Source organism: Alligator mississippiensis, chromosome 1 (assembly GCF_030867095.1).
Source record: "Alligator mississippiensis isolate rAllMis1 chromosome 1, rAllMis1, whole genome shotgun sequence".
In the NCBI taxonomy this organism is placed as follows: domain Eukaryota; kingdom Metazoa; phylum Chordata; order Crocodylia; family Alligatoridae; genus Alligator; species Alligator mississippiensis.
This window is the reverse complement of record NC_081824.1, coordinates 72520838-72548254: the sequence shown is the minus strand read 5'-3', so window position 1 is coordinate 72548254 and position 27417 is coordinate 72520838. Positions and strand designations below refer to the sequence as shown.

The following is a 27417-nucleotide window of genomic DNA, read 5'->3' as shown; positions in this document are numbered from 1 at the left end:
AACCCTGACCATGAAGAACTTTTTTTTTTTTTTTTTTTCTAATGTCCAGTCTAAATCTTCTCCAGTAGCTTATAGCCATTGTTCCTTGTTAATCCAGGGGGGTGCCCTGGTAAACAGATCGTCTCCTGCTTCTTTTTGCTCTCCCCTTATGAATTTGTATGACGCCACTTGGTCCCTTCTCAGCCTTCTCTTGGAGAGGCTGAAGAGGTTAAGGTTCCTTAGCCTTTCCTCGTAGGGGCTCCCCTGCAGGCCTCTAATCACATGAGTGGCTTGTCTTTGGACCCTCTCCAGGTTGTCCGCATCCTGCTTGAATTGTGGCATCCAGAACTGGACACGATACTCCAGCTGCAGCCTGACCAGTGCCACATAGAGAGGGAGAATCCCCTCCCTGGACCTATTTGTGAAGCAGCTACAGATGCACAACAAGGTGCGATTTGGCTCTGCCAACTACTTCATCACATTGACGACTCATGTTCATCCTGGGGTCAACAGTGACTCCAAGATCTCTTTCTGCCTCAGTGGTGCCAAGAAGGTCGCCCCCCCAGCCTATAAGTATGATGGCAGTTCTTTCTCCCTAGGTGCAGCAGCTTGTTGTCATTGAATTGCATCCTGTTGCTCTCTGCCCACTTCCCCATCCTGTCTAGGTCAGACTAGATCCAGTTCCTCCTCTCCAGGGTGTTAGCTTCACCCCATATTTTGGTGTCATCCACGAATTCTGATGAAGATGTTAAACAGCATCAGTCCGAGAACTGAGCTGTGAGGGACTCCGCTGCACACGTCTTTCCAGGTTGCCACTGACCCATCCACCACCAGTCTCTGATTGCGACCCTTGAGCCAGTTTGCTACCCAGTCTACTATGTAATCATCCAAGGCAGATCCCCTCAGTTTATTTATAAGGATGGTATGGGATACTGTATCAAAGGCCTTCTTGAAGTCCAGATAGATAACATTCACCTCAACTCTTGTATCTAAACATTTGGTGGCCTTGTCATAAGAAGAAACTAGTTTAGTCAGGCAGGACCTGCCTGCTATAAACCCATGTGGGTTGCTCCTCCGCATCACATTAGCCAGCAGGCTCCCACAGATGTGTTCGTTGATAATTTTTTCTAGGATTTTACCAGGGGTAGAGGTAAGGCTGACTGGTCTATAGTTCCCTGGATCCTCCTTCCTCCACTTCTTAAAGGTTGGGATGATCTTGGCCCTCTTCCAATCTTCTGGGACCCGACCTGAGCACCATGAGTGCTCGTATATCTTTGCCAGTGGTTCATCTATGACACTTGCCAATTCGCTCAATATCCATGGGTGGAGTCCCCCCGGTCCCAGTGATTTGAACACATCCAGCCCCTCCCAGTGTCTTTTTACCATGTCAGCACTGACGGTTGGTCGGCTGATGTTCCCCTTGTTGGTGTCCGTGGTGCATAATAAGGGTTTGTCCAGGTTCCTATTTAAGAAGACAAAGGCAAAAAACTTATTGAAGAGCTCTTCCTTGCACCTGCTATCTGTCACTAAGCCCCCCTGCCCATCCTGTAGGGGTCCTATGCTACCCTGCACCCTCTTTTTGCTCCCAACGTACCTAAAGAAGGACTTCTTATTTTCCTTAATCCCTGATGCTAGCCTGAGTTCTAGAGCTGCCTTGGCTTTCCTGACTGACACCCTGCAGGCATGGGCCTAAGAAGTGTACTCCTCCTTGCTAGCTACCCCCTGCCTCCACTTTCTGTGTGCTTCTTTCTTTGCCTTTAAGGTATCCTGGATGACTCTGGTTAGCCAAAGGGGTTTCCTGGCCCCTTTGCTGCCTTTCCTCTGCCATGGGATTGTCTTGTTCTGAGCCCAAAGAATGGTTTCCTTGAGGAATGACCACACATCCTGGACCCCCAGATCATCTAGGCTCTTCATAGAATCACAGAAGTAGGGTCAGAAGGGACCTTGTAGATCTTCAAGTCCAACCCCCTGCCTGGGCAGGAGGAAAACGGCTCAAATGACCCCAGCCAGGTAGGCATCAAGCTGCTTCTTAAAGACCCCCAGGGTAGGAGCCAACACCACTTCCCTTTGAAGTTGGTTCCAGATCCTAGCTGCCCTAACTGGAAGTAGTTCTTCCGGATGTCTAATCTAAACCTACTCTCCAATAACTTGTGGCCGTTATTCCTTGTTATCCCAGGGGGCGCTAGGGGAAACAAGGTTTCCCCCAAACCCTTCTGGTCCCCGCTAGTGAGTTTATAGACGGTCACCAGGTCCCGCCCCCTCAGCCTTCTCTTGTGAAGGCTGAACAGGTTCAGGTCCTGTAGCCTCTCATTGTAGGGTCTGCCCTGCTGTCCCCAGATCATGCGGGTGGCCCTCCTCTGGACCCTCTCAATGTTGTCCACATCCCTCTTGAAGTGGGGTGCCCAGAACTGGACACAGTACTCCAGCTGTGGCCTGACCGGTGTCACGTAGAGGGGGAGGATCACCTCCTTGGCCCTACTTGAGATGCACCCGTGGATGCACGATTAGGGTCCAGTTGGCCTTGCCAACCGTGACCTCGCATTGTCGGCCCATGTTCATCTTGGAGTCAGTGATGACTCCAAGATCCCTTTCTGCCTCCGTGCTCTCAAGAAGGGAGTTTCACATCTTATAAGCGTGCTGCTGGTTACTACTGCCCAAGTGCAGCACCCTGCACTTGCCAGTATTGAAACGCATCCTGTTCTTTGTTAGCCCACCCCTGCAACCTATTCAGGTCTTGCTGCAGTCTTTCTGTCCCTACTAGCATGCCCACCTCACCCCAAATTTTGGTATCATCAGCAAATTTAAACAGGTTGCTTTTCACCCCATTGTCCAAATTGCTGATAAAGAAATTGAACAGTGCAGGCCCAAGGACCAAGCCCTGGGGGACTCTGCTGCCCACTTCCCCCCAGGTTGAATATGACCCATCCACCACCACCACCCTCTGAGTACGACCCTTCAGCCAATTTGCAATCCATCTGACTGTGTAGGCATCAATGCCACAGTCACCTAGTTTTTTAATGAGGATGGGGTGGTCAACAGAGTCAAAGGACTTGCTGAAGTCCAGAAAGACTACATCCACGGTGACACCTGCATCCGATGCTTTTGTGACCTTATCGTAAAAGGCAATCAGGTTGGTTTGACATGACCTGCCCCTAATGAAACCGTGCTGGTTGCCCTTGAGCATCATCCCTGATGCCGGCCCATCACAGATGTGCTCCTTGATGATCTTCGCAAAGAATTTCCCCAGAATTGAGGTAAGACTGACAGGCCTTTAGTTGCCCGGGTCCTCCCTCCTCCCTTTCTTAAAGATGGGGACCACATTGGCTATCTTCCAATCATCTGGCACCTGGCCCAAGCACCACAAGCGCTCGTAAAGCCATGCCAAGGGCCCTGCAATAACCCCTGCTAGCTCCCTCAACACCCTGGGGTGGACAGCATCTGGACCTGCTGATTTGAACACGTCTAGCCCCTCCAGAAGCACTCTAACCCGGTCCTCCTCAACCTTGGGTCTGGAGGCGTTCCCCTCGAGCCCGTTTTGAATCATGGTGGGGGAGTCCCGGTCCTTGCACAAGAAAACGGAGGTGAAGAATTTGTTAAAGATGTCTGCCTTCTCCTCTGGCGCAACCACCAGATTGCCCAGCATATCTTGCAGGGGCCCCACATTTCCCAGTGCCTTCTTCATCCTCCCTATATATTTGAAAAAGGACTTTTTTTATTATCTTTGATCTTGGACGCTAGTCCCAGCTCTATGTCCGCCTTAGCTTTCCTAACAGACTCCCTAAAGGTCTGAGCAGGGGAGGTATACTCTTCTTCGGAGCCAGCCCGCCCCCCCCCCCCTTCCACCGGGTGTACACCACCTTTTTGGTAACCAGGCAATCCCGGACATCCTTGGTGAACCAGGGGGGCTTTTGGGCACTCTTGCCCCCCTTTGCTTCTTGTTGGGATCGTCACCCCTTGGGCCCTGAGTATCGTCTCCTTAAGAAACGACCACTCATCTTGGGCACTGAGTTCCCCTGCCCTCGAGAACCCCAGCACCTCACCCACCAATCTCCTCAACTCATTGAAGCTGGCCCTCTTGAAGCCTAGGGCTACCGCCTTGCTGCAGGCCCTTGTCACCCTGTGCTGGATGATGAATTCCAGCAAGTGATGATCGCTATCACCCAGGTGGTCAAGGACCTGGAGCCCCCTTACCAGATTGTCGCCTGTAGCCAGGACCAGGTCCAACAAGGCATTTACTCTGGTGGGACTGTGCACCTCCTGGGTTAAGTGGAAGTTGTGTATCTCGGCCAGGAACCTCCTGGAATGGTCCAACCTGGCCGACCACTCTTCCCAGCAGATGTTTGGGTAATTTAGATCGCCCATGATAACTACATCCCTTGCCTTAAGTGCCTCTGCAAGCTGGCCCAAAAATTCCCGGTCCAGCTCCTCCCCTTGGTTGGGGGGTCTGTAGTAGACCCCCACCATTAAATCCCTCTCCCCACGTCCCCCTTGTATCTTGACGCAGAGCACTTCAGCTTACCCCTCCTCCAACCCCATTTTGCTGGCAGAGGATGTGTATTGCTCTTTGACATAGAGCGCCACACCCCCTCCCTTCCTTCCTTCTCTGTCCCACCTGTAGAGCCTATAGCCGCTAATGCTAACTGCCCAGTCGCGGGATGAATCCCGCCATGTTTCTGTAGACGCACCCAGTAGACCTCTTGATTCCTAGTACCCTGCTAACCAGTTCCTGAGCCTATTAAAGTCAGCCTTTTTAAAGTTTTTAACACCTGTGTCCTGCTGGGTATAATACCCGCCCTTTTCTGGATAGTGAATTTTATCATTTGGTGATCGCTGTTCCCTAAATTGCTTTGAATCTGCAGGTCCCCCACCAGGTCATTCCCTGTGGCCAACACCAAGTCGAGCAAGGCATTACCCCTGACAGGACTCCTTACCTCCTGTGTTAGGTGGAGGTCCTGGATACAGGTTAAGAACCTATGTGAGTGGTTAGATCTGGCTGACTGTTCTTCCCAGCATATGTCTGGGTAGTTAAGGTTCCCCACAACTACCATGTCTCTAGACTGCACAGCCTCTGAGAGCTGCCTGGAAAATTCCCCGTCTACCTCATTCTCCTGGTGCGGAGGCCTGTAGTAGACCCCCACCACCAGGTCCCTTTCCCCCCCAACCCCCATGGATCCTAACCCAGATAGTCTCTCCTTGTACTTCTTCTGATCCCAATTTGATTAGGGAAGATGTGTACTGTTCTTTGACAGAGAGAGCAACACCCCCTCCTTTTTTCCCTCCTCTATCTCTCCTGTACAACCTATAGCCCTCTACTCATGACTGGGTGGTAGGAATAGAGTCCCACAAGGTTTCAGTTAGTCCCAGTAAGTCAAAGTTATTGCTCGCAAGCAAGAGTTCTAGTTCCTCCTGCTTGTTTTCTGAAGTACCAATTCAACTCAAACATAACTGTACCTTTCAGTAGGCATGAAGACTAAACTCAATTGTGTTGCTGATGCAGGCTGTTGGTGCATCAAATTCCTGTGCAGGCCAGTTCATAGCATAGGACAATGTACATCAACATCAGATACATGTACCCAGTGATAGAAGTAACTAGAGTTGTAGCCGCTCCATATTGTATTACCCTGGACATTTGGTTCTAGGACTGTTTGCCCAACACTTTCTGGTAAGGTCTATGAGTTAAAACTTAGTGGGATACTTGGGTATGCTTTTGCAGGAGGAAGATGTACAAAAACGGTCCCAGCAACACCGTGTCTTCTGTGTAATCTGTCATTCCAGTGCCTTCCAATATTAAATGTAACTAGCATATGTACACGGCTATCTGAGTTGCCATGGTTTCCCATTTAAATATTCCACTCGAATGCAAATAAGTGCTGTTATGCCAAGACTTAGGCCCCCATCTTGCAGATGGCTCAAATAGTCTTGCTTCTGAGTATCCTGAATACAGCATATACTTGATTCTAAGATCAAGTCCCCCCATTTAACATGGTGGGGGGAGCCCCTCATGTTAGAACTGAGTACAAGGGCAGTGGGGGGGCAGCCGACTACTGTGACTTGAGCTCTACCCACTACCAGGGGTTGGGGCTGTAGCCACAGCTGCTGCCTGGCTCTGTTACCCTACTTGCCCTTCTCTTTTTTTGCTTCCTACCTCCTCACCCCAACCCCTTATCCTTGATTCCTGCTGTAACCTGGGGCACTGAGCATGGCCCCAGCCTTGCCTTGTAGCAGCCATGCAGGTTGCGTGCCACTGCTATAGGGGCTGGGGCATAGTGCATAGCACCAGCCCAGTTTAGAATAGGGATGAAGCCAGCTGGCACAGAGCAAGGATAAGGGGGATGGGGGGAGGAAGGGGAATGGGAAGGATAAGATTGCAGGAGGGCAGGCAGAGGGCAAAGGTGGCAGGGGTCAGGTACAAGTAGGGTGAAAACTGCTTGACCTCTCTACATTATCCACCCCCCCCTCTCCCCCCGCCTGCTCTCCTGCCTCAGTTTGGGGGGGTGATGAATTGAAGTTGACCCTCTAATAATTAGATTCTATACATGGGACATTAACAAATGTATAAACTTTCCAGGTATAGAATCTAATTATTGGGGGGAGGGGGGGAGGTTGTCTTAAATTCAAGGTCTTAGATTCAAGTAAATATGGTAGTTGTTTACATATCTTAAGTACATATCTTTCTTGTCTTTCAGGAACTCCTTTGACCTGCTGCCTCAACTGGCTGCAACAGCAGTCTTCAGCTAGCAGTAGTATCCAAGGCAGGGTTCTCCTGACCATGCTCTTTTTAGTGCATTTTTGGGGCCCATTTTGATAAAATGGATTCCATACTGTGATGAAACATGTTTCTGAGATTTGATTGTTGGAGTTCAGACTTAATAATTTCTAGCTAATATCTAGTAGAAGCTGATCCTTCCAGTAGATATGAAAAGGATAAGTCCAAAGGGCATTGCCCAAAGAGAGAGCGAGCACAACCTGTCTTCTGAGCCACATGAGTGCTCAGGTTCTTTAAACTAGAAATTTCTGTGCCTAAATGGAAGATCAAGTAAATCCGTAACTGGTGTTTTAGCTTTCTTTTTTTAGATGTGTAAATAAAATGGGAGTGGGGGGCAGCAGTGGGGACATGTTCTAATGGGACGTGAAGACACATTCTTATGCATTTTCTATTCTTCAAACTGATCTCTAACAGCAGATTTTGGGGAAGAGAAAAATCAGCTGGTCCTATATCTTTTATTCTTGTCTTCTGTTTTAAGGCTGCTAACTTCTGCTTAACTCCAAAGTGAAATAAATGTGCAACTCCTTAAACAGTTTAAAGTTAGATTGGGCGGAATTCCTACAGGCTGTCTCTAGTGTAGTATATGCTATTAGACTCTTATCAGGAACTAGTACTGTAGCCTAATGATAATATCCAAATATAACTTGAATTGACTGTATGGTAAATAGCAGTTATTGCTTGATCAGTGGAAGACGGCTGAATGCTTTAAGGTTTGCTTTTTTCATCTGTAGTTATGCTAATGCTTTCTCTTTTTTCTTTTTAATAGATTTGATCCAAGCTACCAATGAGACCAATGTTAATATTCCCCAAATGGCTGATACCCTCTTTGAGAGAGCAACAAATAGTAGCTGGGTGGTTGTGTTCAAAGCCTTAGTCACAACACACCATTTAATGGTCCATGGCAATGAGGTAAGCGTATCGAATCTTTTCGATTAAATCATTTTTACACCAAAGATTCATAGACAGCTTGACTCTTTAAAACTTAATGATACTCCTCTGAATTGCTTGATTTCTCACTAATTCATGAGGAAAAATGTTTTCATCTGTAGTCCTCACTCCAAGGTTTTATACCAAATTTGCAGCTTGAGAGGGACTAGTACAGTTTTTTTGTAGGAGGGCTTAATCACTTAAGTTTTAATAGTCTGGTAAATAACCTACTGGGATAGGTAGTCACTAACTTATACTCTTATCTAATCCTATATACAGGGACCTATTCTAATCACGATTTTTGTGGAAATTACAAAATCAAGTAATCTCTGAAATCTTCAGGGGGAAAAAATTGCTGGCTCTGCTCCGCAGTAGGGAGGGTGCTTTCAGCACAAAGAAGAGCAAGTGAGATGGCTGGGCTCCCGCACCTTGCTGCTGATTGCCTAAGAAGGCTGCCTGTCATGTGGCTCCACCTATCAGTAGTGAGGGGCAGGGCCACATGACAGACAACCCTTTTCAGCCTATCAGCGGCAAAAAGCAGGGCCACATGATGGACAGCCCCCTTAACCAATCAGCAGTGAGGGGGTGTGGTCACTGGGGCCCTTCAGTCAATCAGAGGTGTGAGGGGGATGCCATAAATCCATGAAAATGGTGGCTGGCCCCACAATCTGCCTGCAAAAGCAGCAGCCTGCCTCCTTGATTATTTTTGGGTAGACCCCTACCTATATAGCCTTGTTAGGGTTACCATATTTCCAGTTCCAAAAAAGAGGACACATGTCAGGGAGACAGCCCATTCCCAACCCACAGTCTTTCACACCCCTGGGCTATGCCAGTGCCCCACAGGATCAGTATTGGCCAATATGGCTAGTTAAAAATCAGCCATCAGTATCAGCCCAAATAATCTGTCGGTGCATCCCTAATAGAAATTTGTGATAAAGGCACAAATCTGAGGTTTAAGTCAACCCCCTACATTTTAAACTCCCTTTAAAAAAAAAAAAAAACAAAAAAAAAAACTATTCTGGATCCAGAGTCATGCCTTGCACCCGTCTTTATTGGATTGAATCTTCCAATGTGTACGTACAGTTTTGAGCGTAACTTGGGTGAGGCTTGTTCCACCTGTTTCATGCAGAGCCAGATGTGAAGTATAAGGAAGCTATTGGAAAGGGGTAGGACTTTCACTGTTTTTCTGTCTTGCAGAGATTTATTCAGTATTTGGCATCTAGAAATACACTATTCAATCTCAGCAACTTTTTGGATAAAAGTGGGTCACATGGTAAGGACACATTCATCTCTCTCTCTCTCTCTCTCTCTCTCTCTCTCTCTCTCTCTCTCTCTCTCTCATATATATATATATATATATATATATATATATATATATAAAAAAAAATACTTCTCTAGCAATAAAATACATGTGTTTTATAGGCACTTAACTGCCTTGCGTTAGAAGATTTTACTGTGAATTAAAAAATATTTTTAAGTTGGTACCCAGTTTGTACATGTCCACTTAAATACTACTGTTTCAGTATTATGAAGTCATGAGGCCTCAGATGAGATGACTGGTTGTAGCTTCCACAGCATTCTCTGGCTTGTTTTAATTTTAGGGGAGGGAGGGAATATTGAAACTCCCAAAAATCCATGGCTTCAAATGCAACTTCTAAAATGGAGTTGAGGCAGGATAGCTTAGTCATAATAGAAATGCATTAGTTGGCTATATCAAGGAAGTTGGAGAGAAAATAGGCAATATCTAAATAGTTTTATTCATCTCAGGATTAACTATAAATGAACTCTTCCCTAATATCTTCCCTAAAATGTTCATAACCATAAGGCTTTCCTAAGGGCAATGAAGGTTGCTGGTAGATGTTTTGCATATTTTTACTTTCTCATAGGAAATCAGGGAAGGGGAACAGGAGAGGAGGCTGGATATGGGGACAGAAGATCTAACTAGAGAAGAATTAGGAAGTGGGCATGAGTTTCACTGTGTTCTACTTTCTTTTGGCATTACTAACAACTTCTAACAACTTTTCCCCCCTCATTTAAATATAGTGCTGTAGCATAGGTAGATCTAGGATTTTTGAAAAGCTGGTTTAGATGGTATGGTACATCATCACGTATAACAGAACACATTTTGCTCCAGTTAGAGAAACTACATGCTTTATTAATATGCTGTTACTGTATTTACCAGAATTTAAGATGCTTCTCCCACACCCCTCCCAATAAATTAGATTTTATACATGGAAAACTTATATATTTATTATAATTTTCCATGCATAGAATGCAATTATTGCAGGGCCATCTTAAATTCATTCCTCCTACCACTACTGCAAGCAGTGGGGGGGGGGAAAGGTGATGAAGGGGGCAGTAATAGGGCAGATGGTGGGGGCAGAGATGGAAGCAGTAATGGTGTAGGCAGTGGGAGGACAGACAGTGGGGGAGTACTTTACGTCTTGGAGCCTGTCTGGGTATCCACAGGGCACAGAATGCTTTGCATGGATGTGCTGGGATCTATACCTGTCAACCACAGGGATGATGGAGAGGGACAGTGCCTTCCCTTTTGGCCTCAGGGGTTACATATTCCCACTTCTCTTCCCTCTCCATCCCCTCCTTTCCCCTCCTCAACTCCTCTCTCAAGACTCTCACCTTCCTCCCTAGACTTCAGGGTGCCTCCCCACCCTGGCTAGGTGGATCCTGTTTCTGCCTCCCAGTCTATCCCTAGCATTTACCTTCTCTTCAATTCTTGCAGAAAGCCTAAGTGTCCTAAATCTAACTATAGCTGTACCTACCTGTCTCTTCCTTTTAGGTGGCTTTGGCCAGCTGGTCCTAAGTGCAAGGAGGGACTTGGTAGCCTGGCCTGCTGTGGAGGCAGAGTTGCTGTAGTCATACTCTGAGCAAAACTACATTTTTTTTTTTTTAATTTTTTTTTTTTTAAGCCACATAGGATTCTAGACAGCTATAGGCACCTACTAGCCTTTAGCGAAGACTTTAGCTGCACAAAGCCTTTTCATGGCTCGAAACAGCTGATTGTGGAAATGCACAGTTGTTTCATGTGGTGGCTGTATTTGGCAACATCCAGGACTTCATGCATAAGTCGTCATCTCATCCCCCACCTCTCTTGGCGGGATGTGAGGGTCTGTACGTAGTAGCAGTATGTCACGTATGCATGTGACTTGTCCAGCTAAATGGATAATAGAATACACACCTAGCCACAAAAGAGAGAGAGTTAATGGGATGTTCTAATTTTCTGGATGCTCCTTCTGAGACCCAGAGATCTGATTTACCCAAGCTTTGAGCACTTAAAATTTCAAATGAAGTGAACAGGAGCTGTATTTTGTGGCATATGAAGTGCTGTATTAATGCTAAGCTTGCTAACCAAAATAGACTAGAGCTTTTCAAATTGGGCATACAAAAATTACTGAAAACTTAGCCTTTAACCTTCCTGTCTTTGCTCCCCATCTATAATGAAGGATAGTATAGGAGCAGCCTGGACCTCTGAGAACCTGGGTGATCTGAATGTGTTTAGGTGGGTTGATTTTTTTTTTTATTTGTTTGTTTATTTTTTTCTGTTGGTGTTGATTGGGAGAAGCCAGGGGGAAGAGGAAGCAGACCATTTCTTTAGATGCATTAAAAGATCTAGTTGAAGCTGTTTGGATGTAGTACCCAGACCTCTCTACTGTTTGAGCTGCCAGTAGCTATGCCCACTTTTGCCTTTAGGACAAACACTAGAGCAGTATTAGTGGCATTCTCAGCAATACTCTCAACAAGTTAGAGCGAAAAAATGGACATGGGGTGACTACTCTTCATGCTTTTGGCAGTCTGCTGTTCTTTTTTTTTCAGTTGCTTCTAGCATGACTAGAGAAACAACTTCAGGCTTATCTTCCTGATAGAAAAGATATATACATGTCACTTGTGTAGTTTTGGGGTGGCAGTAATGCTTTTAATAGCAATTTATTGATGCTCTAAGAGCATGTTTCATTAGAGTTTGTAATCTGTTGAGGACACCATGAATAGATGTTGTTAAATATTGCAGTGATGATAATGTTGCCAAAACCTGAAAGGAAACAAAATTGCCATATAGGTAGTTTAATAAGTTCCACTTGCATTTAATTTATCTGGTTGTTGCAGGCATATATACAGACTTTGAAGCAGTATTTTGCTCATTCTTTTACATATATGTTTTAAAGTGAAGGATTGGTAATTCTTCTCTTCCCATGGAATAATACTTCTCAGGCATTCTTTGAGGATTTTCAACTTGTTTCCTGAAAGTCTTATCCTTGGGCTTAGATAGGTTTGTCTAATGGGAGTCCCTATGCTGTATTGTATTGTTTAAGTTTGGCACCTACTAGATAATACTGAATTAAAGGGCAGTGCCATGTACTTCAAAGTTATAGCAGTATAGGTTTCATTACTTAGATTTTTCAGTAATGATCTTGGCACTGCCAGAGACTACATGCCAATTTAGCAACCCCATATGTCCCCTGGTCTTGCATAGAATCCTGGTGTGGCTAGGACTCATTCACTATAGTAATTGTGCAGTAACAATTGCTGCTGGCTTTCTGGTGAGGGGATAGGGACGGGAGGGAGACTGGGAGGCCCTAGAAAAGAAGGGTGCAACAAAGGCTTTGATGTCTAATTAATTGTACTCCATGTAACATGTCAGACTAGATTTCAGAGAATGAAACCAAATCATTGCTGACTTGTTCCTAGCCTTTTCAAATGTTGCAGATTTAGTCCTTTGAGTCTTTTAGGATCTTCATTTGACCTTAACTACTTATCAAACTGTTAAGAAAAAAAAATCTGATCATACATCTGAAGCTTGCAATTCTTCCTTAACTATAATATTGTCTTGAATCTCACCTGTCTTTTCTAGTGTTTCTAGTAGAGCATTCTCCTCATCCATAACAAGTGTTTCAATATTCTTTTCTGCATCCTGGCCTTACCTTGCTTTGCATCATATGTGCACTTCCAGCTTTCAGAATATTCTGTTCAAGCTATTTAAGTCTCATTTTCTGTATATCTTTCTAACTTTTTCACTACTGTTATACTTGGTTGATAGCCTAGGTAATCTTATTTGGTTAGAATTACTGGATTTTGCCACTGTGGTTAAAAACTGGACCCTCTTTAGTTGACTACCCCTTAACAAAAAGATTTAAGTTTATATGAAAAAAATCAGTGTAATAGCCATTCAGGCTTAGTTGTACTGTTTTGGTGGTCTTCTTTTTATGTTTTGCTTTTCTTTCTCCTCCACTTCCAAATGACAGAAGCACAGACCGAGCTGGTGGGGTGAATAGTGGGATTCCACTTTTAGTCTTCAACTGGATCCCCAGGTCAAAACATCCTGTCTGACAGTGATATTGCCTGCTATAAGACTACATATTTGACTTGATTTGTAACTGTTTGTCCAAAGGAACACTATGAACAACTTTCTTGATACTGGTGTTTGGAGGCTAACTATTCAATTAAAGTATTTTAAAAGAAGGAGAACATCTGTATATATCCCCTGCAAATGACAAAAAGCCTTTATTTAATTTTGGAATTCCATATTTTTTTTTCTTTAAATTTGTCTCTAGTAAAATGACTAGTTGGTACATATTTAAAGCTGTACAGAAAATAGGAGCAAGTACTGTTCCCCTTATAGTTTGGAAGTTCCCGAGTACCTTCCTGACACATTTTGCCTTTTTAACAAGCTCTCTAAAGCCATATAAAATTGTTCAGTCAGTATACAAGGGCCTTCCACTATTGCTGGCTGGATTATTGCAACTTGGAACTAAATACATGGATTTTGGTGGTCCAGCTGGTCCAAAATACAGTGGTTTTGCTTACGAGGGGGAAAATAGCCCTTTGAGAGCTAGAATGCTATGGCCTAGACACTATTACATAACTACAGAAAAGCATAGAAAATTACGGTTGGAAGGGAATTCAAGAGGTCATGTAGTCCAATCCCCTGCTCAGAGCAGGACCATCTCAATTATATCATCCCAGCCATAGCTTTGTCTACCTGGGCCTTAAACCTCTAAGGATTGAGATTTGCATAACCTCTCTGGGTGGCATGTACCAGTGCTTTACTACCCTCCTGATGAGAGAGATTTTCCTTGTATGTAACCTAAACTTCTGTTGCTGCAACTTGAGACCGTTGTTCCTTGTTCTGACATCTGCCACCATTGAGAACCATCCTTTATGGAACCACCCTTCAGGCAGTTGAAGGCTGCTGTTAAAACCCCACTCGGTCTTTTCTCCAGACTAAATAAGCCCATTTCCCTCGGCCTCTCCTCATAGGCCATGTAACTCAGCCCTCTAACTGTTTTCATTACCCTTTTCTGACTGGACTCTCTCCAGCTTGTCTACATGCTTTCTGTAGTGGGGGGCGCAAAATTGGATACAGTATTCCAAATGTGGCCTTACCAGTACCAAATAGAGAGGAATCATCACTTCCCTCAATCTGCTGGCAATATTCCTACCAATGCAGCCCAGTAAGATGAATATAGGCTAACAGCATACCTTTGTTGTCAAGAAGGCTAACTGCATTTTGTCTTCTGTAACCCCCCAGGTCCTTTTCTGCAGAGCTGCTGCTTAGCCAGTCAGTCCTTAGCCTGTATGGGTACATGGGACTGTTCCGTCCTAAGTGCAGGATTTTGTATTGAACTTCATGATATTTTCTTGTGGTCCAATCCTCTAATTCAGGGGTTGTCAACTGGGGGGTACTTGAGAAGGCCTGTGTGGGTACGTGGGGATGGAGCACCACCACACACTATCCTGCACTGCTGTGCAGGCAGTGCCCACCCAACCAGACATGGTAGGGCGGGGGAAGCTCGCATACAGCAGCTGCCACTGCTCTGCATCCGGCCACGTTTCACACCACCTGCCCCTTCTCTCCTCCCACTTGGCATCCGTCTGCATGCCAGTTAGCTTAGTAACTGTTCTTAACTTGAAGATTTATATAATAGAACAACTAATATAAGTTTAAATTTCAATCAGTTACCATGGGAGTATTTAATGGCAATTGTAATTTAGAATGTTTGAATACAAGTGGGGGGGTGGGGGGGAGGAGAAATTGTGTCTTTTCCTGTTGAATTGCAGCTCTCAAAGCAAAGCTGCTTGTGTTTTTATTAGGGCTTTGCGAAATTTCACTGGCAATTTGATTTCGACTCGTTTTGAGCTCGAAGCAGCGAAATTGAAATGAAACAGAGAGCTTTGAAACCAGCCTCAAAACAAAATGTTTTGAGTTTCGAAACTCAAGCCAGGCTTGCTTGCAGGGAAACGGAAACTAAAATAAGGCGGGGGGGGGAAGAGTGTTCTCATTATTCACTGTGTAGCTGGCCAGTGACTGTCATCCTTTCCTGAGGTCCCTTCCAATCTCAGTGCTCTGGGGGAGGCATGGAAAAACTGCATAAAAAGCAGCATTATTTGAACTGCTCTGCTTTCTGCCTTGGTGTCAAATGAGTGAGGGTACACCTTGCCACACGCGTGGTGTCACCCACCCATATCATGAATGTTGCTTGTCAGCAGCTAGAGGTGCAGGGCCCCAGAACCCAGACTCCCCCTGCACCTATCCCCTTGACAACTGGCAGGCTTCATGGCCCCAGCAGGGCCTAGCAGGCCTGCAGTTTTCACCCCCCTGGGCCCCAAGACAGACACGGCCCCACAAGCACCCATGTCACAAGTGTTGCCTGTCAGCAGCCAGAGGTGCAGGGCCCCAGAACCCAGAAGCCCCTGCACCTATCTCAGTTTCGTAGATGTTAGGGTTGGAAGAGACCTATTAGATCATTGAGTCCGACCCCCTGCCCTGGGCAGGAATGAGTACTGGGGTCAGATGACCCCAGCCTGGTGTCTGTCCAATCTCCTTTTAAACACCTCCAAGGAAGGGGGCAGCACCACCTCCCTTGGAAGTTTATTCCATATTTTGGCAACTCTCACTGTAAAGAATTTTTTCCTGATGTCCAATCTGAATTTGCTCTCTTCTAGTTTGTGGCCGCTGTTTCTTGTTACCCCAACAGGTGCCCTGGTAAACATTATATCCCCTATTTCTTGCTGCCCCTTCCCCCCTCCCCCGATGAATTTGTAGGCTGCCACGATATCACCTCTCAGCCTCCTTTTGCAGAGGCTGAAGAGGTTCAGGTCTCCCAATTGGTCCACATAGGGTTTTTTCTGTAGGCCTTTAACCAGACAAGTGGCCCTCCTCTGAACCCTCTCCAAGCCATCCACATCCCTCCTGAAGTGCGGCACCCAAAACTGGACGCAGTACTCCAGCTGCAGCCTAACCAGTGCCACATAAAGGGGAAGTATCACCTCCCTAGACCTGTTTGAAAGCTGGCAGGCTTTGTGGCCTCAGTAGGGGCTAGCAAGCCTGCAGCTTTCACCCTGCTGCGCCTTTAACACACACACAGTGTCACCCATATCACAAGCTTTGCTTGTCTGCAGCTTGAGGTGCAGTTTTCCCCCAAACTCCTGCACCTATCTCCCTGAAATTTGGCAGGCTTCATGGCCTCAGCAGGGACTAGCATGTCTGCAGTTTTGACCTCACTGTGGCTTAACACATACACGTGACATGAGTTTTTTCCTTTCAAGACTTTGAGGTGCAGTTTCCCTGAAACCCCTGCACCTCTCTCCTTGATCTAGGCAGGGTTCATTCCGTCGGAAGGGGCTACCATTTCTGTAAGCTTCATCCAAATCAGGCCAGAAATGACGAAGTTATAGGCTGATGTGCGAAACATTGAAACAGTGGAACTGTTTCAACGAAACAGAACAGCAGTTTCAAATCAAAATGAAGTGCTGTTCCATCGAAACGCAAGTCAAAACAGAATAGTACCATTTCACACAGCCCTAGTTTTTGTCTTAATAAGAGAAATAAACAGAAGCGTGTGATTGGGTGGCGGGGAGAGTTTCTGTTGTTGTTTTTTTTTTTAAATCTAATTGTTTGCTTTAATTTATACTAGGTATCAGTTGTACACAGCTTTAACTAAAGGATCATTTCATATAGGCCTCAATTTCTTCACTAGTTTTCTGCATTATTTTGCTTAACTTGTTACTGGAGTTTAATATTCTACTTGTGGTTATTGGTATAAAGTGTGAAATTCAAGTTTTTAAAACAAGACAAGCTCATTACTTTGGGCATATTTAGTTCTTTTATGCTCTGATTGCTATCTTAATCATAGACTGACATTAATTGCAGAAAACATTATGTGTAAGCATTGACCGGTCTTGGCCCTGTCTGTGCACCTGACAGAAGGGTCCCCACAGGACAAGCATGTGTGCATTAGAATAATCCTAAAATGAGTATTTGAGCAAAAGTAAATTGGACATACTTTTGTGCCTTCAGTAGGTCAGAGTACTGGAAGCTTAATTAAAATGCAAAACACTTTCTCCTTTTACCTTTTGTATACAGATCTTTAGCTTTTATTAACAGCGTCTTATTTCAAACTTTTAAATAAGATGCTATGTGTGGTTCTCAGTTTGTCCATTTTTATAAAGCATCTTTGTACATGGCACACAGATAACTTACTAAAATATGGATGGATGTTTGTTTGTTTCTTACAGGATATGATATGTCTAGCTTTATAAGGCGTTATAGTAGATACTTGAATGAAAAAGCATTCTCCTACAGACAAATGGCATTTGATTTTGCAAGAGTGAAGAAAGGGTAAGCTGTTCATATGCAAACTTACTTATGATAGTTGTCTGTCTTAAATACAACTTGTCTGTGGTGCTGTAACTAATCATAATTTAATGTCTTCATGCTTGAACTGAAAATGAACCTGAGTTGCATATCAAAATAGTCTAAAGTTTTCCAGTGTCTGTCTTCAATTAAAGATTGTACTCCTTAAGTAATGACAACAAGTATAACAGCTGGAGATGAAAACTGGTGCATGGGAGCTCTTGATGAAACTTAAGTCTTACAACAAAAAGCTACTTCAGGGAGCCACTCTAACACCCCCAGTAATACCTGGACATGTCTCATGGGCTAAGTACAGACAGTCAAAAAGCCTGAGGCTCACTAGCGATGTGTAGGGGGTGCATGTGGGTGCACGTGCACCCCCTCAGTGTGGCGGTGCACCCCTTACAGAAAGCTGATGCTGCCGGTGGTGTCTGTTGGTGGTTGCTGACCCCTGGTTGGCACTCGCCAGCTCCCCCTCCCTGCTTGTCATTGCTGCTGTGCTCCCCACAGCCGCCAGGGGCACACATTGTTCATGCTGAGGCTGAATCAATTCAATCTTTGCAGGTTTCTCTAAACTGCATAGATTGAACTGATAAGCAAGTGAATTGACATCCACTTTTCAAACAGCAAAGGTAGTCAGACCCCTGCAGTGGCCCATGCCATTAGTCAGGGGACTCTAGAGCACACCTCCCCGCCTGCTGGTCATTGTAGAGAGCCGGGAGCTGGCGGATTTTCTGAGCCCTGTCCCCTCCTCAGCTTCCGTGCTGACTGAGCAAGGGGTGGGGGTGGGCAGAAGCCTGAACTGGGGACTTTACTCTGCCTGCCTGGAACTGGGAGCAGGGCTGGAGTCTCCCAGCCACACCTGTGTCTCATCCTCCCAGCAAGCTGAGGTACCAGGGGAGGGAAGCCTGCACCTGGGCTTGGCTCTGTCCCCAGAGCCGGGAGCCAGAAGCCACTCTTACTTCTTAGCCTCTGGGCTGGCTGGGGTTGGGGGCAGGGAGCAAAGCCAGTACGGGGGCTTGGCTCTGCCCCTGGACCCAGGAGCTATGCCCCTTCTCAGCCTCTGGGTCAGCTGAGGGAAGTTGGGGAGAAGCCCACGCTGCCCTAGAGCTGGGAGCCATGCTCCTTCTCAGTCTCCAGGCCACTTGAGAGGAGGGGCAGTGGAGAAACCTGCAGCAGAGCCTTGGTTCTGCCACCACCCCTTCCCTCCTGCCAGAAGCCATGTCCCCACCCCTCAGCCAGCCTAGAGGCTGAGAAAGGGGTGTGGCTAGGGGAATCTAACCACACTCCTGGCTGGGGGGGGGGGGGGAGGGGGGGACCCAAACCTTGGTGCAGGCTTCCCCCCAATCGTGGCAGCTCCCCCAGAGGCTGAAAAGGGGGCATGGCTCCTGGTTCCCAGCTCTGGGGGAGGAGCCAAGCCCCAGTGCAGGAAGTAGGGCAGAGCCATGGGTGGCTCATCCTGGAGGGGGGTAGGGCTCCCCTCCACTGTGCACACTTGTGGGGAGGGGTCAGGCCTATAGGCAACACATCAGGGGGGCATGGAGGGCCCCACCCTCAGTTTTCTGCACCCACAGTGGGGCATGGGGTTGTGGTCTGGCTGGACTAGCACCGGGCAGGAGCTGTCTTCATGGCCCAGGGGGTGGGACCTGGCACAGGAGGGCAGAGCTGGGGTGAGGAGGGGTGAGGCTTGGTGCTGCCACCACCATCACCAGGAGTGCTGCGCTGCCATGGCTGCCAAGGTATGGCACCTCACCTTGGTGGATATGGTGGCATGCCTGGTGTGGGGCTCCCAGCAGCATGGAGTTGTGCCCCCTTGCTGCTGCTGCTCCTGCGTGGGCATGGGGTACCTCATCTTGGTGGCCATGGCAGCAAAGTGCTCCTTCCTATGCTGGGTCCCACCCACTGGCCTTATAGGTGATGCATCAGGGAGCTATGGGGGGGCACACACCTCCCCCAGATTTGTGTCCAAGTGGCATTTCATTTTAATTGTGGGGGGGGGGAAACATGGTTTGGGTTTGTTTTTTTTTTATCGGAGAGATCTGGATTTTTTTAAACAGAAAACCAGGATCCCTGCTGAACATTAACAGCTGCCTCCCTTCCTAACAAGGGAAAGGGTAGCCTGTCAATGATTTGGGCTCCCATGGGGTGAGGAGAACCAAGGGGAAAAAAAAACCCTGTTTGGAGAGCCTGCAACTGTAGGAATGCTTGAAGATCCCCTTCTTGTCACATCATGACACTGAATATTATTTTTGACACTCAAATTAAATGCCTGTTTACATCTTAACCTTGTATAGTAAAGAAGCTCATGGAGAGAAAGAGACACTTAAGCACTTGTTGCTAGATGACTGGAGACAAAAACTAGGAAGGAAACTTTTTTTTAGCCAGGGTGTGTATGTGGGGTTGAGCGGGGAGAGTTTGTTTTAGTTTTTCCCCCCGCATGTTCTGATGAGGAGGTTGACCGGGGTGCCTGTAGACGTACTGCAGGGCTGCTCTGACGTCTGGTAATTACAAGGGCAGGGCTGCTCCAGTGTGCTAGAATTGTAGCACATCAGAGCAGGCTCGATTTTAATTGAGTGTGCTGGAATGTGATAATTATTGTGGTTCAGCCAGCTTCTGTCTCATGTATTAGCATCCTCACACTTCAAGATGGCAGCAGGAGTGCTTGAACTAAAGCTCATTGAACACATTTTTTATTTACACCTCAGGGAACCATGCACAGAAATTCAAAATTATGCAAATTAGTTTGATTGATTGATTTACATTTCATCTTTTATTCTTTAACTGTGCAAAAACTCTATCTGGGTGGGTGTGGGCCCCCTGCCACATGTTCATCCCCCCCCCATGGTGCACAGCCCTCGCTTGCAGCAGCAGCTGGCAACAAGCCCTTGAGGCACTCAAGCCTGTGGCAGGCAGAGATCCCCTGCTATGCAGCTTCAGCTGAGTCCCAGGGGCTGCACGTGGCAACACAAAGCTGGCCCAACCCAGACTACTAGCATCTGCCTTCAAACCAAACTGGGCTGTCTGCATGCCAGCCAGTGTGACTAGTGGCACTGCAGGTGGGAGCTGTGCACCAGTGGGCCAGGCAAGCTCCAGTATTCCACATGGCTGCCAGAACTCCAGCAGAAAGCCACACATGGAGACAGAGTCACACACCATGGAGCTGGGTGGGCTCTGTGCCTTCACGTGCAGCTTCCCACTGGAGTGCTGGAAGCCCCACATAGAGGCATAGAGCTGGCCTGGCCTGGCCCAATGACACATGGCTCCCACCTGCAGTGCCATGAGCCCCAGGTGCTGGCATGGAGCCTACCCGGTCTGCTTGAAGGCATGTGTCAGCAGGCTGAGCCAGGCAGGCTCCATACTGTTCCTGGGACTTATGCACGGAGGGTTCTGCCTATTGCAGCCATAAGCACCTTAAGGGCCTGCCTACTGCTGCCGCTACTAAGAAGTGTGGCAGGGGCCTACACCCTCCCAGAAACCCCACACCCACCCCTCTTCCTGAAGGTATGAGCTCCCATCCCCACTCACCAGCTGTTCAATTAAGTGCCACTGTGCTCGGTACTTCCATATGGGGCTCCCAGCTGGAGTGCCAGAAGCCCCACAGAAGTTGAGGCACAGAGCCCACCCAGGTTAAATTATGCAGTGCCATAGGTTTGATGTGCAAAATTGCATGGGCACATAATTGCATAATTCCCCAGGGTGTATTCATTGGCTAGACCTGTGTGTCTAGCTTGATTGCCTCTTAGACCATTAAAATGTTTTTTCTGTGTTCTCTCCTTCAGTAGCCTTGATGCTTTGCTTTGTTTTCTAGTGGCATTAATTGTGCAGAATGGCCTGATTTTTAAATGGTCCTAGCTTGAAATGGTATTCTTTAAGGCATTGTTTTGCACCTCAGTAGAAACTAGGGTCATACAAATATTCAAGTGTTCTGGAGTAAACATGCCCCACTGAGGAGAAATTGTCCAGGTTAACACTTGGAATATCTCCCTTGTGAGTTTCCTGCAGTTTACAGGCATTCATTCATCCTTGCTCCATTCCCTTCCTGGTCCATCCCCCTGTGCTCCCTGCCTCTTCTCTAGCCTAGTGACTGCCAGGTCTGTGGAATGGGTTGGCAGCTTGCTCTGCTGCCTAGCCCTCTTTTTTCTGATCTGGTCCTCTCCTGGTCTGGCAAAGGCATGGAGAACAAGAAGTGGGTGGCTGCAAGGATGCTTGTACTGCTCTGTCTCCCAGACAGACTTCTGGATTCCAGTCCCCCCCATGGAATCTTTATCCCTAGGAACAAGCTCTGAGGGTAGAAACATCCAAACTAGTCTTGATGCATCTTGATAATTGCTTGCTTATGGCTCCCAGTGCTTCAAGGTTGTAGTGACTAAGCTACTTAATTGTACATCAAATGTGCATGCTTTTTATTCTAACTTTTTACGAAGTGCTCATTCCTCTTGCACTAGTCAACAATAACTTTTCCTTCCACATATATCTGAACTACTTAATATTTTGGGCATCTGATGGAAATTGCTTGCTAATTTAAGGTATGTTCTTTCAGAGCTGATGGTGTAATGAGAACAATGGCTCCAGAAAAGCTGCTAAAAAGTATGCCAATATTGCAGGGACAAATTGATGCACTACTTGAATTTGATGTAAGTATTTAGACTACTTGTTCACCCTTGGACATAAGCATATGTATCTGTAACATGAGGGGTGTAAAATTTGTTGCTTTTATTGAAGACTGTCAACATAAAAGTATTTTGAAAAAAATCTTGCTAAAGCCTGTTTCTACTTTCAAGACATTGACTGTTTGAAAACAGTTAAAATAAAGCACTTTAAAAAAAATTTTTTTTTTTAAATATGTGCTTCCGCGCCAATCCCAGCACATGCCCAGAAGAATCATTGTGTCGGACCCAGCTTGCCCAACGTCTGTATAGATTGGGTGCTTTAGTGTGGCTTTTTTGGCATTTTTATCTAATAGCTGATTTACTCAGCTTTAGAGAGAGATGCCGAAAAGCCTTGCTGAAGTGCCCAGTCTATGCAGATGCTGTGGAGACAGGTCAAAGTAACACCATGCTGCTGCTTCTGGTAAAGCACCTTTTTAATGTCTGCAAGCAAGCAGCCTAAGAGTTCACAATCATAGTATTTATGGGCTAAAATTAAAAAAAAAATCTAAAATTCCACTCCTAAGCACTTTGAGGTAGGATTTTAAGTCTTATAGTGATTAAAAAGCATGCATCTCATTTTTGCATCTGCCGTTTGAAGTCAAGATGCCTCACATTTTTGGTTCTCATGGCAGTAGCAGTTCAGTATGTAAGGAAGAGTTTGCAAATATACGATGGGGTGCTTACCAGGTTTGTGTTTGGTATCACAGTAAGGTTAAGATTCTCTGAACTGTTCTTTCACTGTAGAAAAATAAATGTAATGTTTTAGTTTTTCTACTAATTCTCTGCTGCTTTTTAAACAAGGAGAGAGGGCATGGCTGGGGTAGAGCAGTACAAGAAGAAGATTGTCTTAAAAAAAAAAAAAAAAAAAAAAAAAAAAAGTTGAAGTCCCCTTCCTGCCCACTTCCTCCCTAACTCTGGCTAGGAAGCCCAAACCTTTGGGCATTCTGAGAGCTGCTTTAATTAAAGTGCCACCACATCTCCTGTATCAGTGTCCTCACACTTACAAATGGTGGTGGGCCTGCTTGAACTAAAGCTCATTCAATGAACTTCAGTTCAAGCACCCCTGTGATGCACAAGACGCAGGAGGCTGCTGGAGTATGGTAATTGCCACACTCCAGCTGTCTCAATTAACTGAGTCTGCTCTGACACGTTGGCATTCCAGCACCTTGGAGCAGCTGCATTACTTATCTATTGGTGCCCCTTGATTCCTGAGATTCCAATGTGTGGCAAGCAGCAGTGCATACTTGCTTGTTTTCAACAAGATGCATGCTTTTCAGCAAGGTGCTCAACTGGGGATGCTTTTTCAGACATTCCCCTTAAAAACAATCAACTACCTGGGCCTTACTACAGAAGTATTTCAGCTTTTTTATGTCTTTTAGTATACTAGCTCTATTCAGCATATTCATGAATCACTTATTTCTAGAATTCTGAAGAGAGAGTCTGTTCTTGGGCATTAGCTTCTAATACATGTATCGAAATCTCTGAAAGCATAATTTGCCTATGGATACTAGACTTTTGCATGTTCCGTCATGGTCCTTAAATGAACATGTGCCTATGAGACTCCTTAGTGAGTAACCAATAGTTTCATCATTGTAACAGCTGAGTACATTGCTCTGTAGCTATGGAATTGCTTTTAAGTTGTAAGTAGTAGCTAGTGAACATGCAAGTGCCCCATTCCTACATTCAATAAACAAAGTGTTTAAGTGCCCCATCCCTTCTAACTCCACAAGCCATGTTCTGTTACTAGGCTCAAAGTGGATGTTGGGTGTGCAGATTCTGTGCCGGCTGTTTTTTGGTGTGTGTTTGTTGTTGCTTTTGGAAGGGAGGAGCTGTGTTAGCTATCAGGATTTGCAATCCTGAGGATTTGTGGTATATAACTAAACAAGGGGTCTTACATTTTAGCTCTGTAGACATAATGCTTTTGGAAAGTTGGAGCTAATATGTAATGTCTTTTTCCAGTCGCACGTCTTTAAATGATATCGAGTATGTATAAGAGATGAGGTGGGGTTTTGAGGAAATTTTTTTCATACCTATTGCTGGACCAACTCCGCAGCTGGGAGAAAAGTTTTATGAGCTCTTGGAATGGAGTAGAGTTGTAAACAGAACAAACATGTTATCGGGTTTGGCCACAAGACAAGAAATAGGGCGGGGTGGCAGACTAACTTGTTCAGACTTCTGTAAGGAGCAACTTTTTATAAGCAGCAACTTATTTTAGCAGATGTCAGTCCATTCATAGTATCTAATGAAGTAGGCTGTTGCCTACAAAAGGTTATCCATTTCTGAATGAGTTAATCTCTGAGATGCTTCCCTGAAGACCTCAGGCTAACCAGGTTAGCTTGAGGCAGTGGCAACTAACATTTCCCTAACAGACAAGGGAAAGATGAGAAGCATATAACTTAACTACTAAAATGATGAAACAGATGTGAATTTAATTCCATTAAATAAAATAAAAGTAAGAACTTTCTAAGAATTCAAAGATACCTAGAACTTATTGTTTCTTAGCAAAATGTTTCAGCAAATCAAATTAAAGCATATTGGGGAGAAGGTGCACAGATCAGTTGAAATAACTGGAGTTTTATTTGTGTGTAGGTTCATCCAAATGAACTGACAAATGGTGTCATAAATGCTGCATTTATGCTTCTCTTTAAAGATCTTATTAAGCTTTTTGCTTGCTACAACGATGGAGTCATTAACTTACTAGGTAAGTTGTTTAAGATCTAATTTAAAGTTTAAACTTTAAGCAGAATCCTTTCTTCTCCTGAAGAAGTAAAGAAGTCTTACAACAGCCTCTAATCAGGAAGACTTATCTAGCATGTATGAGATAGAAACTTAATGAGGGAAATAAAATTAAAGAAACTTAATGACTGGACAAGTGACTTGTATTAATTAAAATAATGTACAGAAGACTAAGACTACTGACACTTCTCAAAATGTGTAGAATGCTCCATCAATTTTGGGTTGTTCTTCAAGAACATACATGCTTGACAGAGCAGTCTGCCATTTGATCACACAAGAAACTTATATACACACCTGGTATTTGTTGAAAGAGAAAACAATCATGATTATAAGGTGGCCCTCCAATAATTAGATTCTATATATGGAAAATTTATAAACTTGCTATAGTATTTCAGATATAAAATCTAATTATTGGAGGTTTGCCTTAAATTTGTCCCTTTTCTGCTGCTACAGAAAGGTGGGGAGAATCTGGGTGGGGTCAAGTAGCCCCTTTCCTCTCTGCTCCCCCTCCCCAGCAGTCCCTTCCCCATCTCCTTACTGTAGGACCCTGCTCTCCCTAAATCCATGGAAGTGAGGGGAAGTTTGAAAACAATGACCTTAAAATTAAATATGGCTGTAGCAATTTGCATATAGAACCCATACAATTAGTACATCCAAAATTGATACATGTTACGTTTGTAGGGAACTACTGCAGATTTAGTACAGGTACTCCATAAACACACTTTTAGGCAGCACTTTGGTACCCAGTTATAGGTTATTAGTCTGAAGTCAAGGACTTGTCATTTACCATATAGTTCATTGAGCTGGCCTCCATCACAGTCAACAGCATTTCGTGCTGTGGTGACTCCACAGCTCAGAACCAACTGTGTGTGCATGTGTATTCCAGATGTTTTCCCCATCCCCCTTTCTCAGCCTGCCGCATATGATTTAGTGTGGCCCCACTCTCCACGAGGTAAAATCAAACCAGGTTGTCCTGCACTTAATCTGCATATTAATTTTTTGAGGATTCAAGGACAAGAATACTTGGTTCCAGTCATGAGTTGTGGGGGGAGGGGCTAATTAGCACGTGAATTCTTTGCTGAGGGGTAACAAAAGGATTCTGGGTGAACTGTTTGTGGTTCCATTTGATGATGTTTGTCAGAAATTTAAGGCTGGTGAAGAAACGGGAATCATTAGAAATGAGGAAAGAAAGGTACAGCTCAGCTGTGGGAGTGAAGGGGAAGTTGAAATTATGCAGTGTAGTGGCTTACCATGACTAGAAAAAAGTCATTACTGAGGAGGACTGTGCTCACTGGTCACTGCATCTACACGTGCATTAAGGCACTTTTTCTAATGCACATTAAACTTAGTATTTCCAGTGTGAGGTACTAAAGAACTATGCAGTAACTGGCTGACTCAATGCACAGTAATGAATGTGCACAGCTTTTAAGTGATGCTTAATGCACAGTAGCCTATTTTAATGTGCATTATCATAATTGCATGATGCTTTAATATGTTCAGTTTTTTTACATGACTCTTTAATATGCAGTTAATTAGGTTATTGTGCATTAAACCTCATGTGTAAACATGCTCACTATATATCTTATTCAGATGGGATGCACTAATGTAGCCTTGTGGTAGGTTCCCATCAGCATGCTTGCCCAATGTGGGCTGTGTGTTTTATAGTCAAATTTAGTGTTGGCTGTATTTAATCAGTTTCATAGCTGGTTTCCATTGTTGAGTACGTGCTGCTTTTGGCAGCAGTTTAATGATAGACACCATTTAGTGAGGTTCCTCGTATGTGATTATATGATATGGGGCTGTTTTCTATGTGCCAATTTTGTGGGGAAAAAAACCTTGTCTCATATTTGAGTAAATATTTGGAAAATATGGAAATTTGGGGGGAATTGTCTGGTGCTAGGTGCACATTGTTCTTCCCTAGGCTTATAGTTCCAAAGCACTTCATGGAAAAGCTATTGATCTCTCACTTTTGGCTGGATTGTAAAAGAATGAATTAGGAACTTGGAAATCACTGGATTCTAAGAAGACTTGTCATATGTTCATTGGATATTAATTAAGGTTAAACTAGAAGCACCTGAGTCTTGACACAGGTTTCTAAAGAAACTACTTGACTTCTAAAAGCAATAAAATAAAATGTCTGAGGCTTCACAGACTAAAGGTTTGTGATGCTACTGTTGGAGTCTTGGTGGAAATCGGGCGTTTCCTTTCAAAGGATAAAGTTATTGGATAAATTACTGAGATACTGGAACTTGGCAGTTACTTGTTCTGTACAATGAACCCAAAGCAAAACTTGGCTGCAATTAAAGCAGCAAGTAGTTGAAATATTGTTAGTAGAGTATAATAGTGCTGAGTTTTTTTACCTCCTTAAAACAGTATATTCATATTTTTCCAAGCTTGCAAAATAAAGTTCATTGTGTTGAATGGAATTGTATGGAAGTAAAATCATGCGTGACAGGTGGCCTCTCAAAAGACAGGCCTTTTTATGATGATTTGGCTGAAACTGACAGAATGACTTAATTGGTACTTACTTTTACCAACTTATTGAGCAGATACAAAATGCAGAAGGCTTAACAAGCTGTACTAAAACAGTTGGGTGGGTATTTTTTAATAGGGCTGTGTGAAGCTTTGGTTGCTGATTTGATTTGGAGGAGATTCGGCAGCCAAATCTAATCAGGAGACCCATTAATCTCTCCAAATCGAATTGATTTGGAGAG

General features: G+C 44.9%; 1 protein-coding gene across 1 annotated transcript in view; it reads left to right on the top strand.

Annotated features, from left to right (window-relative positions):
* The window catches only part of SNAP91 (synaptosome associated protein 91), a 142702-nt gene that overhangs the window by 30677 nt on the left and 84608 nt on the right, over positions 1–27417 (top strand). Inside the window, exons 3-7 of the mRNA XM_019496851.2 lie at positions 7512–7654; positions 8870–8945; positions 17201–17303; positions 21859–21952; positions 24557–24668. Coding sequence (XP_019352396.1) covers positions 7512–7654; positions 8870–8945; positions 17201–17303; positions 21859–21952; positions 24557–24668 — 528 coding nt within the window. The remainder of the gene's footprint in view (positions 1–7511; positions 7655–8869; positions 8946–17200; positions 17304–21858; positions 21953–24556; positions 24669–27417) is intronic.